Raw genomic sequence first — 14,751 nt, forward strand, 5'->3', positions numbered from 1 at the left:
GTGTGTATATATATAGTGTATATGCATATATAGTATATATATATTGTGTGTATATGTATATATATATATATATATAGTGTGTATAGTATATTATATGTATAATGTATATATATATGTATATTATATATGATATAATAGTGTATATATGTATATTATTATAGATATATATGTATTATATATATATATATTATATGTATATATAGTATATATATGTTATATGTATTATATATATATATTATATATTTAGTTATATATATGTGTAATGTATATATGTATATATATATGTATAATATATATATTGTATATATATATATATTATATATATTGTACATTATATATGTTATATATTATAATATAGTATATATATATGTATATGTATATATAGTATATATAGATATGATGTCAATATAGTATATTAGTATATATATATGTATAATATGATATATAATATATATAGTTTGTATATATGTAATATAGCATATAATATGTATATTATAGTAGTGATAGTATAATATGATAGTTATTTATAGTATATAATATATATGTGTTATAGTATAATATATATTAGTGTTAATATATGTAGTAGTATACTATATATAGTATATGTATATATAGTATATGTATATATAGATATAATGATAAAATGTATATAGTATATATAATATAATATATATATATGTACATATGATTATATAGTATGTAGTTATATTGATGTGTGTATATAGTATATATATATTGTGTATATATATATATTATATATATTATATATAGGTATCTGACATCTAGTATAATAAAATTTAACTTATTAGTATTGATGTACAGTTATTATAATCGTAGAATTAATGTATTATTGTTTATAATATATAATAGAAAATATAGTATTGTCTCATAGGTCATATGATAGGAAAGTACAATATATTGACTTATCTGTTGAGATTGAAGAAATTAACCATGCACTCTAGATGGTGAAGTACTTTATCCAGGTCCTATTTAAATACTCAAATTGATAGCAATCATTTCATGTGATTTGAAGTATAAAGAAAAAGAATCTGGGAGTGACTATATTATTGATCATCTTATACTTACCTGCTTGAGTGGGTGTCAAAGTCTAATGTATAGGTCTAAGTCTATTCTTTTGGTACAGTATATTACATTGGTCATTATACTATTAGTATACTAGATATGCTTGAATATATTTAACTATCTACATGTATTCCCTAAATCCCTGGGGATGTGTATTAACGATTATGAATAATTGAACAAAGTTGTCAATATTTAAGTCTATCATAGTACCCAATGCATAAATCTGTAATATACATTAATGATATATAAAGGATATATATCTATAGTCTATACATGGGTGGGGAACAGTCTATTATCTCCATTTTTTAGTTGAGGAAACTGAGGCAAAAGTTAAGCCAGTGAGCGTCTACAGATGGATTTGAGCTCAGCTCTCCCTAACTCCAGGCCCAGCATTCTATCTACCGCAGAATTTAGCTGCTTTCTCCTGATGCTTGCAATATTAAAGAAACCAAAGGAAGACCGGGATGACTTTTGTCAGGGTTTCGTTAGAGCAGTGGGGCGGGGTGCAATCGTCAGCTTTGGCTGCCCATTCCTTTGCTTTTGCGTGGAGTTTTGTCTCAGACCATTGCAATTTTCACTAGTTAGTTCACTTAACCCTTCCCCCGCCACGTCCCCCTTTCTCGTGACTGTCATTTCCGGTGTTCTAGCCACCTCAGCCCCAGCATCGCTGACACAGGAGAAACAGGCTGAGGAGCCCATCCCATTTTTTTCCCCATTTTCTCTACGGGCGGGCCCTGGAACAATCTTGGCCCAAACCCCTCCATTGTGTGTACTCTTCTCCTTGTGCACTGTGGGAATTGTAGTCTTACCTGGCCCCCGCTCTTCCTCCACAAGCACGTTGCTTCTAGCCCTGGCCGAAGGAAGCGGCAAGACTACAAGTTCCATGGTGCCTTTCGCGTCTCCCTTTCCCCGCTTGGAAGACACTCCCGCCCCTTCGGGCAGCTCCTTCCTCCCCTCCCTATTCTCCGGGGCCTCCCTCCTGCTATTCTGCGGGTGCTCGCGTTTTCCCGCACTCGAAGCAGCTGTTTTCCCCTCGGGACACTGGAGGGTTTCGCACTGCAGGGTGACCGCAACCTCCCCGAAGTTCCCGAGGGTAGGGGAGAGCGAGCCAGTTAGGGAAGAACGCACGCGCGCGCGCGCGTGCGTGAGTGCGTGCCGGTGTGCGGGAACGCGCGAGGCTCGAGCTCGGTTTCCCCCGGGTGGGCGGCGGCGGCGGCGGCGGAGGTGGAGGTTGAAGAAGCAGCAGCAGCGGCGGCGGCGGCTAGAGGAGGAGGAAGAGGAGGACAAGGAGGGGGAGGAGGAGGAGGAGGAGGGAGCAGCGGCGAAATGGCGGAGACCGTAGCGGACACCCGGCGGCTGATCACCAAACCGCAGAACCTGAATGACGCCTACGGGCCGCCCAGCAACTTCCTCGAGATAGACGTGAGCAACCCGCAGACTGTGGGGGTCGGCCGAGGCCGCTTCACCACCTATGAAATCAGGGTCAAGGTGAGCCCTTCTCCGTCCTCCACCTCCCTGCCCCCCACCCCTTGGCCTGAACGGACGCCCCCCTCTCGTTAGGCTCCTCTCCCCCGTACTGGGCCCTTAGCCCGCAATGGGGCGTGGCGGCGCGGGAGCGAAGGAACCCGAGGGGCCGCTGTCCTTTCCTCCTCCCGTCCCTGGCCTGGGTCGTCGACTTTAGGCCCCCCGTGGATGGGGGCGGGGGGAGGCATCCCGGAAGGGGCATGTTTGGCGGCAGGAGAAAGGAGGATGTCATAGCGCCTACATCGGCGTGAGACCCCCGCGCTGGCGGGGGGGGGGGGGGGGAGAGGAGGAAGGGCTCTGGTTCACTCCCCCCGCGGAGCGAGCGCCCTATCTAAGCGATGACTTTTAGGTTTAGAAGGTGGGGTGGGGGAAGGGGGAGAAACAAACGTCTTTTAAATCCACAGCTTCTCAGGACTGGGGTGCGATGGGGAAAGAGCGGGGTTTCATTTGAAGCCACCTCCGCTTTCTTTTCCTGGAGACCTGCTTCCCTGTAGTTGTCAAACTGGCTGCTCCAGGCCCTTCTCCGGCAGTTGGTGTATTTGCTGTACACCCTGTCAGGGCCTTGAAGTGTTCGCACCATCTTAATCTAGCAAGCCGAAGGGAGCAATTTCATGACTTTTATTTAAGAGAGAAAAAGAGGAAGGCTAAGGCTCACCCACTGGTGCTGCTGATTTGGATTTGAGTTGAAGACCGAAGGAATGAAGTGACTGGGATCTTTTAATTCTTGGCCACCATGATGGCTAGGAGCTTAGATTAAGAGCTACATATCCCACAATCCGGGAACTGAAACTGTGTTAAGGAAAATCTACTTATTTAGATAATATATACAGACTTATTTTCATTTCAAGATATGCACTGAACTGAATAAAAGAATCAGTAGAAAAACACTCAATTTACTGACTACTATTTCTTGGGGATAAATAATTCAGATGATTTAAAAGATGTTAATTGAGAATATGCTTCACTCTCTAGTTCAGGATTAAAGGATTTACCCATGTATTAAAGTAAATATCTTTTAAAATTTATTGCATACGACTAATCCAGCTGTTAAAACTACGACTTGGATGAACTAAAATTTGCATAAACAAGTATTTTGTTTATTTTTTGCATAAAAAATAAACAAGTTATAATATTAAAAAGTTTTAAGAAGATGGCTTCTGCTGTCTTTGAACTTCATACTCCCATTTTAATGTTTTTTATTAATGTAAAATTTTTACCCACCAAAACCAATTTTCTTTTAAAATGAGACCCTCAGTGCAGTTTTTTTAGTTGCCTTGTAAATAGAAGGAGTTTTATTGAACTTCTGGAGTCTCACCATAACTATACCTACATTTTCCTCAAATGGAAGGTACCATACTACATGTTGACATAGGCTTAAAAAGTTTTATTGATGTTTTTTATTTACATCAGTCTTTTCTAGGGAGGATACTTCCTTTTCCCTTTCCAAAATAAATCCTTCCTTATAACTAAAAAAAAAAACAACATTCCGAGTAATGTTGTAACATATTTAGCCCTGGTCATTGTGTTCCCCTGCTTCTTTGCCCTGAAAGTATATTTCATTACTTGTTATCTAGCCCTTATTTTAGCAGTCTTTTCATTTACTTATTATGTATGTTATTTTTGTTCTTAATTTTGCTCTGCATCAGTTCATAAAAATCTTCCTGTTTCTCCAGATTTTTTTTTTTTTACCATGTATATATAATCATTATGTTTGTATACTGGTTTGAAATTGATGGGTTGGTACTTTGTTTCCAATTTCTTACTATAACAAAAGTTCTTTTATAAGGATTGTCTTGTATATTGAACCCTTGTTTTTCTCTTTGATTTCATACATGACAGTTAATTTAACATTATGTGGCCGTTTATTTAACAGTTATCCCAACTATCTCTATTCATCAAGGAGTTTGTCCTTTTCTGATAAAGCAGATCTCAGCATTCTTATTTCTGAGCTTCTACAGCTAGTATATCCTGCTTCCCAGATGAATCAGAATGAATTACTTCTACTTCCTCTTTTCTAACACGGATGCTTCTCTTCAAAGTATTTGCTGTCTTTTTGTACTAAGTGGAATCTTAATTTTTTTTTGTTGTTGTTGTTGGTTGGGTCTTTTTTCAATTCTGTAGGGAACCCAACTTTATATTGTCCCTTATAATTTCTTTTCCTGTTTACCTTTTTATGTTTCTCTTGAGTCTTGTATTTGAAAGTCAAACTTTCTATTCAAATCTGGTTTTTTCATCATGAATACTTGAAAGTCTTTTTTGAATGTCTTTTCTTCCCCCCTCCCCACCTCTTCCTCTCCCCCCAAGGATACTCACTTTTGCTAGGTAGGTGATTTTGGGTTGTTATTCTAGCTCCTTTGCTTTCTGCAACATCATATTCCAAGCCCTCCAATCCTTTAATGTAGAAGTTGCTAAATTTTGTATTCTAGTTTTGACTTAACTATTCTTGAACTGTTTCTTTCTGGCTGCTTGCAGTATTTTCTCCTTGGCCTGGAAGTTCTGGAATTTGGCTATAATATTGCTTGAAGTTTTCATTTTGGAATCTCTTTCAGGAATTGATTGGTAGAATCTTTCAATTTCTCTTTTACTCTCTGGTTCTAGAATATCATGGCATTTTTCCTTGACAATTTCTTGAAAGATGATGTTTAGACTTTTTTTTTTGATTATGGCTTTCAGATAATCCAATAATTTTTAAATTATCTTTCCTGAATCTAGTTTCCAGGTCATTTGTTTTTCTAGTATTTTTTCATTCATGTGGTTTTGTTTTGTTTGGTCTTAAAGTTAATAGCTTCCATTTACTCAGTTCTAATTTTTAAGGAATTATTTTTTTTCAGTGTGCTTTTCTACCTCCTTTTCCATTTAGCCCATTCTGCTTTTTTTTTTTTTTTTTTTTTTTTAGATCAATCTTCTCAATGACTTTTTGTACTTCTTTTACCATTTTTCCTAGTCTGTTTTTTAAGGTGTTATTTTCTTCAGTATTTTTTTGTTTCTTTTTTACTGAACTGTCAACTTTTTTCATGATTTTCTCCCAATTTTTCTAATACCCCACTTCGTTGATTTTCAAAATCCTTTTTGAGCTCTCCCATGACCTAAGACTAATTCACATTTTTTTTTTAGGAAGCTTTGAATATAGGAATTTTGATTTTGTTATTTTCCGAGTGTGTGTTTTGATCTTCTTTGTCACCATAATATATTTTATGGTCAAAATTTTCTGCTGCTGCTTGATCATTTTTCCCAGGCTACTTTTTGACTTTGAACCCTTTGCTAAAGTGGGACTCTACTTCCAGGGTGGACAGTGCACTGTCCCAAGCTTCAGGGGTTTTGTACAGCTGTTTTCAGAGATACTTGTAGGGACTTGTAAGTTTTTATTTCTTCCAAAGTCGTGTGATGTAAGTGGGGAGGTATATTCATTATTCTCCTGGACTGTACTCTGGTCTTCAAGCCATCACAAGCATTTTTTTCTGCCCTGGAACTGTGACCCAGGTCCAACTATAGTCAAAGCAACAGAGTCTTGCATCTTTTATCAGCTGAGAACCTTGTAATCTCCTTCTGGTAACTTGTTTGACCTCCTTACCATCTGTGAATTGAGAGCTCTGGAAACAACCACTGCTAACTGCCAGTGCCACAGGTTCCCAAGACCTGCTCCTGGTTTTCTGGGGCCTGATCTTCAGACAGTGCTGGATTGTGTTCCACTTTCACCTAGGTGGGACAGACCTTTCTAAGTTGTCTTTGCCTACTGGAAAATTATTTCACCCTGGATTTTTGTGGGTTCTGCTGCTCCAGGAATTCTTTTATGACATTATTTAAAGGTGTTCAGAGAGGGAAAGCTCACAGCCTTTTCTTTGCCATTTTGGCTCCACCATCTAAGCCAGCTTTTTAAAAAAGCCTTTACTTTAAATGAGACTTGTGATTAAGTGTAAAATGTGGACTTTTATAGTATTTCTAAAAAATACTTTTATCAAAGTGATTGCAAATGAAATTGGTCACAAAAATTCTACTTATGGTAATTGTCAACTAATATTTATGAAGTGGTGAGATTTGTTTTTAGACAGGAGTAGGAATTAGTGTTTTCATTTCCTCAAAGGAAATGAAGTTTCACAAGTTAGGGACCCATCTCCAAAATGGAAGTTTAAGAAGGAATTCTGTAGTGGAAGAAGGGGGGGCCCATGGCTGATGGATGTTCAAACAGAGAAGATCTCCTGAGTTCTGAAGAAGTTACAGGTTGAGACTAAAGCTAAGAAATGACAGAATCTAGAAATTCAGAAGTAGTACCGAGAGGGGGAAAATGAATAGGATCACAAAATGTTAAATTTCATAAAACTTGACTAATTTTTTGGAGTACTTTTGTCTGGATGATAGCAGATTAAGATGCATGTTACCCATTCTCCATTAATTTTTGAGCACAAAGATAGCATTTTAAGACCATAACTAATAAGCTTGGTATTTCTGGATTTTGAAAATATCATGGTGCTAACATTTTTTAAAGTCAAAGACTTGCCCAAGGTCACCGAGAAAAAAAAGTGAAAGAAGCAGAGTTTGAATCCAGATTCTTTCACTCTAAGGTCAGTAATGTTTTTAATACTGTACTTGCAAAGATTAAAAAAAAAAAAAATATATATATATATATATATATATATAAAGTTTATATGCAAACTTTATTTTTTTATATGCAAACTTTAAAGTGTTATAAAAGGTCAGTTATTGCATATGGTTATGCATATTATTAAACTTGTACCTGGGCTGTAAAGAACAGCTATATATGTGCATACACATGCAGGCTAAAAGAAGTGGGGATTATTCTAGCACTGAATAATAACAATTATAATATTAATTATAATTATATACATATATAATAAATGATGTTTTTCTTTTTCTTTTTTTCCAAAAGAAAAAAAGACACCATGGTGCTAATATTATTTAAAACTATTGGTGAAGTCTGAAGGAAAGTGGTAGGACTGATTAAAGGTTTGGGGAAGCCAAAAGAACCTAGGATTAATTAGACTTCTGAAGGAGAAGGCTGAGAAGGAAATATAATAGCCACTCTTGTTTTGGTTCATGTAATTTTAAAGCAAAGTAGCTAGGCAAGTTAAGAATTTCTATTCTTGTGTTGAAATTTTACCATTTAACATTTGTTATGAAGTTAGTACCTTGACCTAAAAAAAATTTATTTGTAATTAAAAGCGTCACAATGCCCCAGTTAGCTTAAGTTTTAGAAATACATTTGTTTCCTGAATTTTTTAAACAAGTAAAAGAGACATGTTGTTCAGTTGGACCAATTAAATTTGCTTGATTTCATTTGTTGATAAGCCTGTACTTAGTTTCAAAAGGGAATTATGGAGCTACAGAAGGAAGACATCATAGCTGTCTTTCTTTTTTTCTTGGTGAGACAATTGGGGTTAAGTGACTTGCCCAAGGTCACACAGATAGTCAATCTCAGTGTCTTGAGACTGCATTTGAACTCAAGTCCTCCTGATTCTAGGGCTGGTGCTCTCTTTACTATGCTACCTAGCTGCCCCTCATGTACATCTTTAAAAGTCCTAATGTAGGCAAACATGAAGATTAATTATTGGGTGAAACGATTTAACTCAATTGAAAAGAAGGAAATGACATGCAATGGCTCCTCTTTTTCTTGTTCTACATAATCTCAGTGGTCATTGCATCTACCCAGTACTTGTTGGATTGAAATTAGAAATTCAAAGAACCCAAAGAAAAACTTAATATTTTAATAACTTTTGTTTTTTATGTACCATCTTATGGTTATGAAGTATGTATTGCATTTTTAAGAGTTTGTAAAAAAAAACTTGTGGCATAGCTAGGTGGTTCAGCGGTTGGCATGCTGGACCTAAAGTCAGAAAGATTTGAGTTCATTTCAAATCTGACTTAAGACAATTACTAGTTGTGTGATTCTGGGCAAGTCACTTATATCAGTTTCCTCCTCTGTAAAATGAGTGGGAGAAGGAAATGACAAACCACTCCAGTATCTTTGCCAAGAAAACGCTAAATGGGATCATGAAGATTTGGACTAAACTAAAAAATGACTGAACAAATAAATTTCTACTGATAACGAGTTGTATTATTTCACCCTATGTGGGATCATAGAATTTGTAACTGAAAGAAACACTAGTGATAATCTAGTTCAGTACACATTGGTATTCAGTAAATATTTATTAAGCACCTACTATGTGCCAGGGACTGTGCTAAGTGCTGGGATTACAAAAAGAGACAGAAGATGCTCCCAACTCTCAAGTAGCTTAGAATCTAATGGGGAAATATAATTATCATTTTGGAGGGACATGTTACCAGCTATATCTACTCTTTCTCATATTCTGCTCCTTAACTTCTTTAGCCACTGTAACTACTATGATTATACAGCTTTACTCTTCACCAGAAGTGAAGAAACTGTTGATTTAGATCATTTCATCCATCATAGATGAATGAACACTTAGCACAAGTTGTGTCCAGAGTTGCATAACTAGTTTGTTTTATAGCAGAAACTACCAGGTCTCATTTGAAATTCACCAAAGTCAGTGATCTTTCTGTTACTATAACACACTGCAGATCTTCATTTCTTTTTGTGCCTGAGCCCTTTAAATCAAGATAAAGGCTGAAGTACATTTTTAGAAGGCAAAGAATAAGTCAGGACTACTCAGAAGTAATTTTAAAAAATAGTTACTACAAGCTTCTACTTACACTGGCATAAGTGACCTCACTTATGTCAAAAGAAACTTGAAATAAGTGACAGGTGAATGATAATAAGAGAATATCAAAGATTAGAAGTGTAAGCATCAGACCTTAGAAAGAGAGTCTGTGACAATAAAGAGAAACAATTGAACCATCCTGTATCTCCTAAGGGCATAAATTATTCTGAAAGGAAAGGAAGGAGAATTTATGTAGCATCTATGACAAATACTATGTCATTTGATGCTCTTAACAATCTTGCAAATTGGTGATGTTATTCTCATTTTATAGTTGGGAAAACTGAGGGAAACAGGTTAAGTGACTTGCCAAGGATCACAAGTATATCAATTTAAATAAGTCACAGGAAAGAACATTCATTCACTATATACACTTGTACTTTGAGATTAATAAGTAATCCTCATTGATTCTTATGCCTAGTGTAAGGAAGAACTTGGTATGACAAATATTGATGCAAAATTGTATTGCTCAATCCTCTAAGTTGACAGAATCCTGATTATTATAAATGTTCAAGCAACGGATAGATTATGTCAGTATATTACATGAAGTATTAACTGTGTATGCTGGGGAATTGAACTGAAGACATCTAACTTCCAACTGAGATTCTCTGATTATATGTTCCACATCATCTAAATCAGTAGATTATTATGATTAATGTTCAGAATTGTGACACAAAACGACTAATAAAAGATGTATATTCAGTATTCTCTTTTAAAAAGCTTTACAGATTTTGTCTTCAAGTCCACATTTATATGAACAGTGCCAGTCAATGTGATAGGTGAGTATTAGATAGTGGTGTAAAGTAGTGGATGATCTAGAATGACAGCAGTGGATTTCTTACTTAGACCCATACTGCCCCATGTTGTTGCTTTCCATGAACAGCAGTAATGTCAGCACTGTTGATAATTATTTGAGGTTGGATCTGACATGAGTACTCTTTGTTGCTCGTTTTTGACCTGTGTTTTAGTCTTAAGCGCAATACCTCATTTATCTAGGATTTTATACTTCTGGGGAAAAAAATCACACACACATACTTATTTGATTAAGATTGTGTGTTAACTGAGTTGCTTTAATTAAGACTAGAGGTTTCAACTGGTAATTCACTTAATTTGATGTTCAGTCTGACAGCATCTCAATGTGGTAAGAGAATATGAATACCAAACTAACATTTACCATTACCTGAAGGATATAGCAAACACAACTAATCACTGTTGGAGAAAACTCCAATGCCTCTTGAAATACATCCATAATTCTTTTTTTTTTTTTTAAATAGCCTTTTATTTACAGGTTATATGCATGGGTAACTTTACAGCATTAACAATTGCCAAACCTCTTGTTCCAATTTTTCACCTCTTACCCCCCACCCCCTCCCCCAGATGGCAGGATGACCAGTAGATGTTAAATATATTAAATATAAATTAGATACACAATAAGTATACATGACCAAACCATTATATTGCTGTACAAAAAGAATCAGACTCTGAAATATTGTACAATTAGCTTGTGAAGGAAATCAAAAATGCATGTGGGCATAAATATAGGGATTGGGAATTCAATGTAATGGTTTTTAGTCATCACCCAGAGTTCTTTCTCTGGGCATAGCTGGTTCAGTTCATTACTGCTCCATTGGAACTGATTTGGTTGATCTCATTGCTGAGGATGGCCAGGTCTATCAGAACTGGTCATCATATAGTATTGTTGTTGAAGTATATAATGATCTCCTGGTCCTGCTCATTTCACTCAGCATCAGTTCGTGTAAGTCTCTCCAGGCCTTTCTGAAATCATCCTGTTGGTCATTTCTTACAGAACAATAATATTCCATAATATTCGTATACCACAATTTATTCAGCCATTCTCCAACTGATGGGCATCCATTCAATTTCCAGTTTCTAGCCACTAGAAAGAGGGCTGCCACAAACATTCGTGCACATACAGGTCCCTTTCCCTTCTTTATAATCTCTTTGGGATATAATCCCAGTAGTAACACTGCTGGATCAAAGGGTATGCTCAATTTGATAACTTTTTGAGCATAGTTCCAAACTACTCTCCAGAATGGTTGTATTCGTTCACAACTCCACCAACAATGCATCAATGTCCCAGTTTTCCCGCATCCCCTCCAACAATCATCATTATTTTTTCCCATCATCTTGTACATCCATAATTCTTAGAATAACATGGTGAAAGGGGCTTATAGAGATTATCTGGATCAACCCCCTCAGTCTATTTATTGTATCTATAATAATTAAAGTCATTCCTTTATGTTTAAAATGTAACCCATTCAATTTATTAATCTTGTAAAGTAATGTAGTTTTCAAATTACAGAGTTCTTTGATCCCAAGTAAAGGCTTATCTTTTTTTTTTTAAACTTGATTTTTTTGGGGGAGGATATGAGTGACTTGCTCAGGGTTATACAACTAGTAAGTGTAAAGTGTCTGAGTTCAGATTTGAACTTAGGTCCTCCTGATCTCAGGACCGGTGCTCTATCCATGCTGCTATCTAGCTGCCTCTTATCTTTTTTTTTATTTTTAATATCAGTATCTTTCCATTCTTAAGTGGCTTAGAGTTATGGAAACAGTATAGTCTATTAAAGTAATGTTTCATTCAACAATGAAGTAAACAATGATGTCCAGTAGAAAGAACATAGGATTTGAAATTAAGAGGACCTAGTTTTGAATCCCTGCCTTTCCATTTCCATCTTGGGACAAATTACTTAATTCATTTATAAAGTGAAAGTTTTGTTGTTCACTTCTGCCCTAGTCTTTGGTACCCCATTTGGGATTTACTTGACAGAAAGTGTTTGGCCATTTCCTGCTCCAACTCATTTTATAGATGCAGAACTGAGGCAGAGTTAAGGGACTTGCCCAACGTCATACAAGTGTGTCTGAGAACTGAGCCAGTGTCTGAGGCCAGATTTGAAGGAATATGAATGTCTCCCTGACTACGGACCTGCCATTCTAGCCACTGTGCCACCTAGCTGCTACTTTTTATTTTATGTAGCTATAAATGGAATCATCACACACACAAACACACACACACACACACACACACACACACATATATAGTTATTATGTGATACATATATAAAGTATTATGTGAATTATATGCAGTGCATAAATGGACTTGTATTTGTAGCTAAGTCCATTTATGCACTGCATGTAATCCACATATGAAATATGTAAATGTCATACCTTTCCAAACTGTGTACTTATTGAAGACGTGGACCATATGTTTTTGAATCCTGAACCAGCAAATTTACAGATAGATGATGATGAAATATTGTTGACTGCCCTTTTTCTTCCATGTTTTTTTTAATTGGTCATTTAAATATAGTTGGTAGCAGAATGCCTAGCTGTGAATGCACTAAACATTTTTAAATTTGCCATGTAAATTTTATGAGCATTTCTTGGTTATATTTGTATTTGGGGTTATAATCAATGGCTAATCAGTGTGTGTGTGTGTGTGTGTGTGTGTGTTTAAGTACTGTCTTACTCATGCCTATTATTTTACCTTTATAAAATCTTTGAAGAATATTTTACACATGTATCAAGGGCATCTTTGAATCTTTGAGAACATGAATTTTTTTTTTCAAACTGCATTCTACAACAAACCACATTTTTTGCAATCATACAAGTGATTGAAAGGTGCAAAGAATATGAAATACATGAAATTTCACTTGTTTTGGTTTTTGGTAAAGAAAAACAAATTTAATATGTACTCCAGTGTATGTACATACATATCTTACAAATTTTGTGATGTGCTAACAGGTAGTATATAAAAGATATATAAAGAATTTAAAGAATGAGATGAAAATGAAATAAAAACTTAAATATTTTGAAATTAATAGTACCAAAACATCTTTTTACTTTCATTAAAAATATAATTGGTAATATTTTTAATGAGTATAGTGTGATTAGATATTTTTATTTTTGAAAAATCTTGATGTGTGTCTTGAGGATGGAGCAAACATAAATAATGGTTATTGGTTACTGTTTCCTTTGATCATCATGTAGTCAAGCATTCAAATTGTGTTCAGATTTTTAATTTTCATTTTTTAATTGAAAAATCCAAATATAGTGATCAAGTAATAGGTCATAATACATAATGACATTTCAGTAAGAATGATGCTTCTGTAAAGTATTCACCATGTGGCAAAAACAACAGGCAAAAGTGGAATTGTTTTCAATTTTAAATTAATAGAAAAGTTTTTGCTATAAATGTATTCAAATCTTTTTCTGAACTTTGTTCTTTTTTAATCAAGGATATTATACTATAATTTACTTTTTCATGTTTGGATATTTTAGTTGTATTTTTGTATATGTGAAAAATATTAAGACAGAAGCTGGAAAGGTAGGCAGGAGCTAGATTAGAAAGAACTTTAAATATCAGAGTATGTTTGATTCTTGAATTATTAGGAAACAACTGGAGTCTATTGGGTAGTAGGGTGACATGTTAAAACTGCTTTGGGAAAATCATTTCTTTATGTGGAGGATGACTTGGAGAAGGGAGAGATTTGAAGCAAAGAAACCAATTAGATATTGGAGTATTTCAGTAAGAGGCGTTATGTGAGTGGAAAAGTGAGACCAATTAAAGAAAGATCATGAAGCTAGAAATGACAAGATTTGGCAATTGTTTGGTTATGTGATATGAGTGAATTGAGGATAACACTGAAGGTTTGAATCTGGATATTTAGAAGGATGGTAGTATGCTTGACAGCAATAGGGGACAATGAGATCTATGATTCAATTCACATTCCTTCCACGCCTGCTCATTCTCTTTGCCTCAGTTAATGCCACCCTAAATGAAAAGAAGCTGGGTAGGTTCTAGGCCAGAGCATGGAGCCCACCTTTTCCCATATACCTGCCACACTTATGAGGCAATATGAAGAAGGGAGGAGGTGTATTTGCTGGGGGAACAGGAAACGATGTGTTACTAGTGGCATTTGCTTTTATGAGTATTTGGAAGTAGATTTAGATTATATATTCCCTTAGGACCCAATATAGAAGGGGAGAGGTTGGGAGCTTACACTGCAGCTTGAGGCGTCTGAGTAGGAAGGATATTGGATGATATATGAAATCATAGAATGTCACAAACTCTGAAGAATCAACATTATTCTGCCATTCCTTAATTGATGTGCATCCTTTTAAGAGTTCCACTTTACAACAACAAAAGGTGCCTCTATGAATGTTTGTGTATTTAATGAATTGTTTCCTTATTCCTTGTCTTCTAGAGCTGTTAATATAGTTGCAAATCATCAAATGCCATAAATTCTGAAGAATCAATTTTGGAGATCACCCAAAGGTCAATGGAAAGATTTACTTCTTCACTGAAACAATGATATCAAAAAGATCCATTCTTAGAAATGGGCTGGTTGGTAGTGAAGGTGAGGGGTAATCTATTGTTCTGTTCTCAATTTCCATTGATTCTAATTCTTTGCCCCCTTTTTTTTCCTTT

General features: G+C 35.6%; 1 protein-coding gene across 1 annotated transcript in view; it reads left to right on the forward strand.

Annotated features, from left to right (window-relative positions):
• Positions 1-2,279: 2,279 nt before the first annotated feature.
• Positions 2,280-14,751, forward strand: part of SNX3 (sorting nexin 3) — a 35,287-nt gene continuing 22,815 nt past the window's right edge. The window contains exon 1 of the mRNA XM_023503150.2: positions 2,280-2,571. Within this exon, the coding sequence (XP_023358918.2) occupies positions 2,410-2,571 (162 nt within the window). The 5' untranslated portion in view covers positions 2,280-2,409. The remainder of the gene's footprint in view (positions 2,572-14,751) is intronic.

Source organism: Sarcophilus harrisii, chromosome 4 (genome assembly GCF_902635505.1).
Source record: "Sarcophilus harrisii chromosome 4, mSarHar1.11, whole genome shotgun sequence".
Taxonomy (NCBI): domain Eukaryota; kingdom Metazoa; phylum Chordata; class Mammalia; order Dasyuromorphia; family Dasyuridae; genus Sarcophilus; species Sarcophilus harrisii.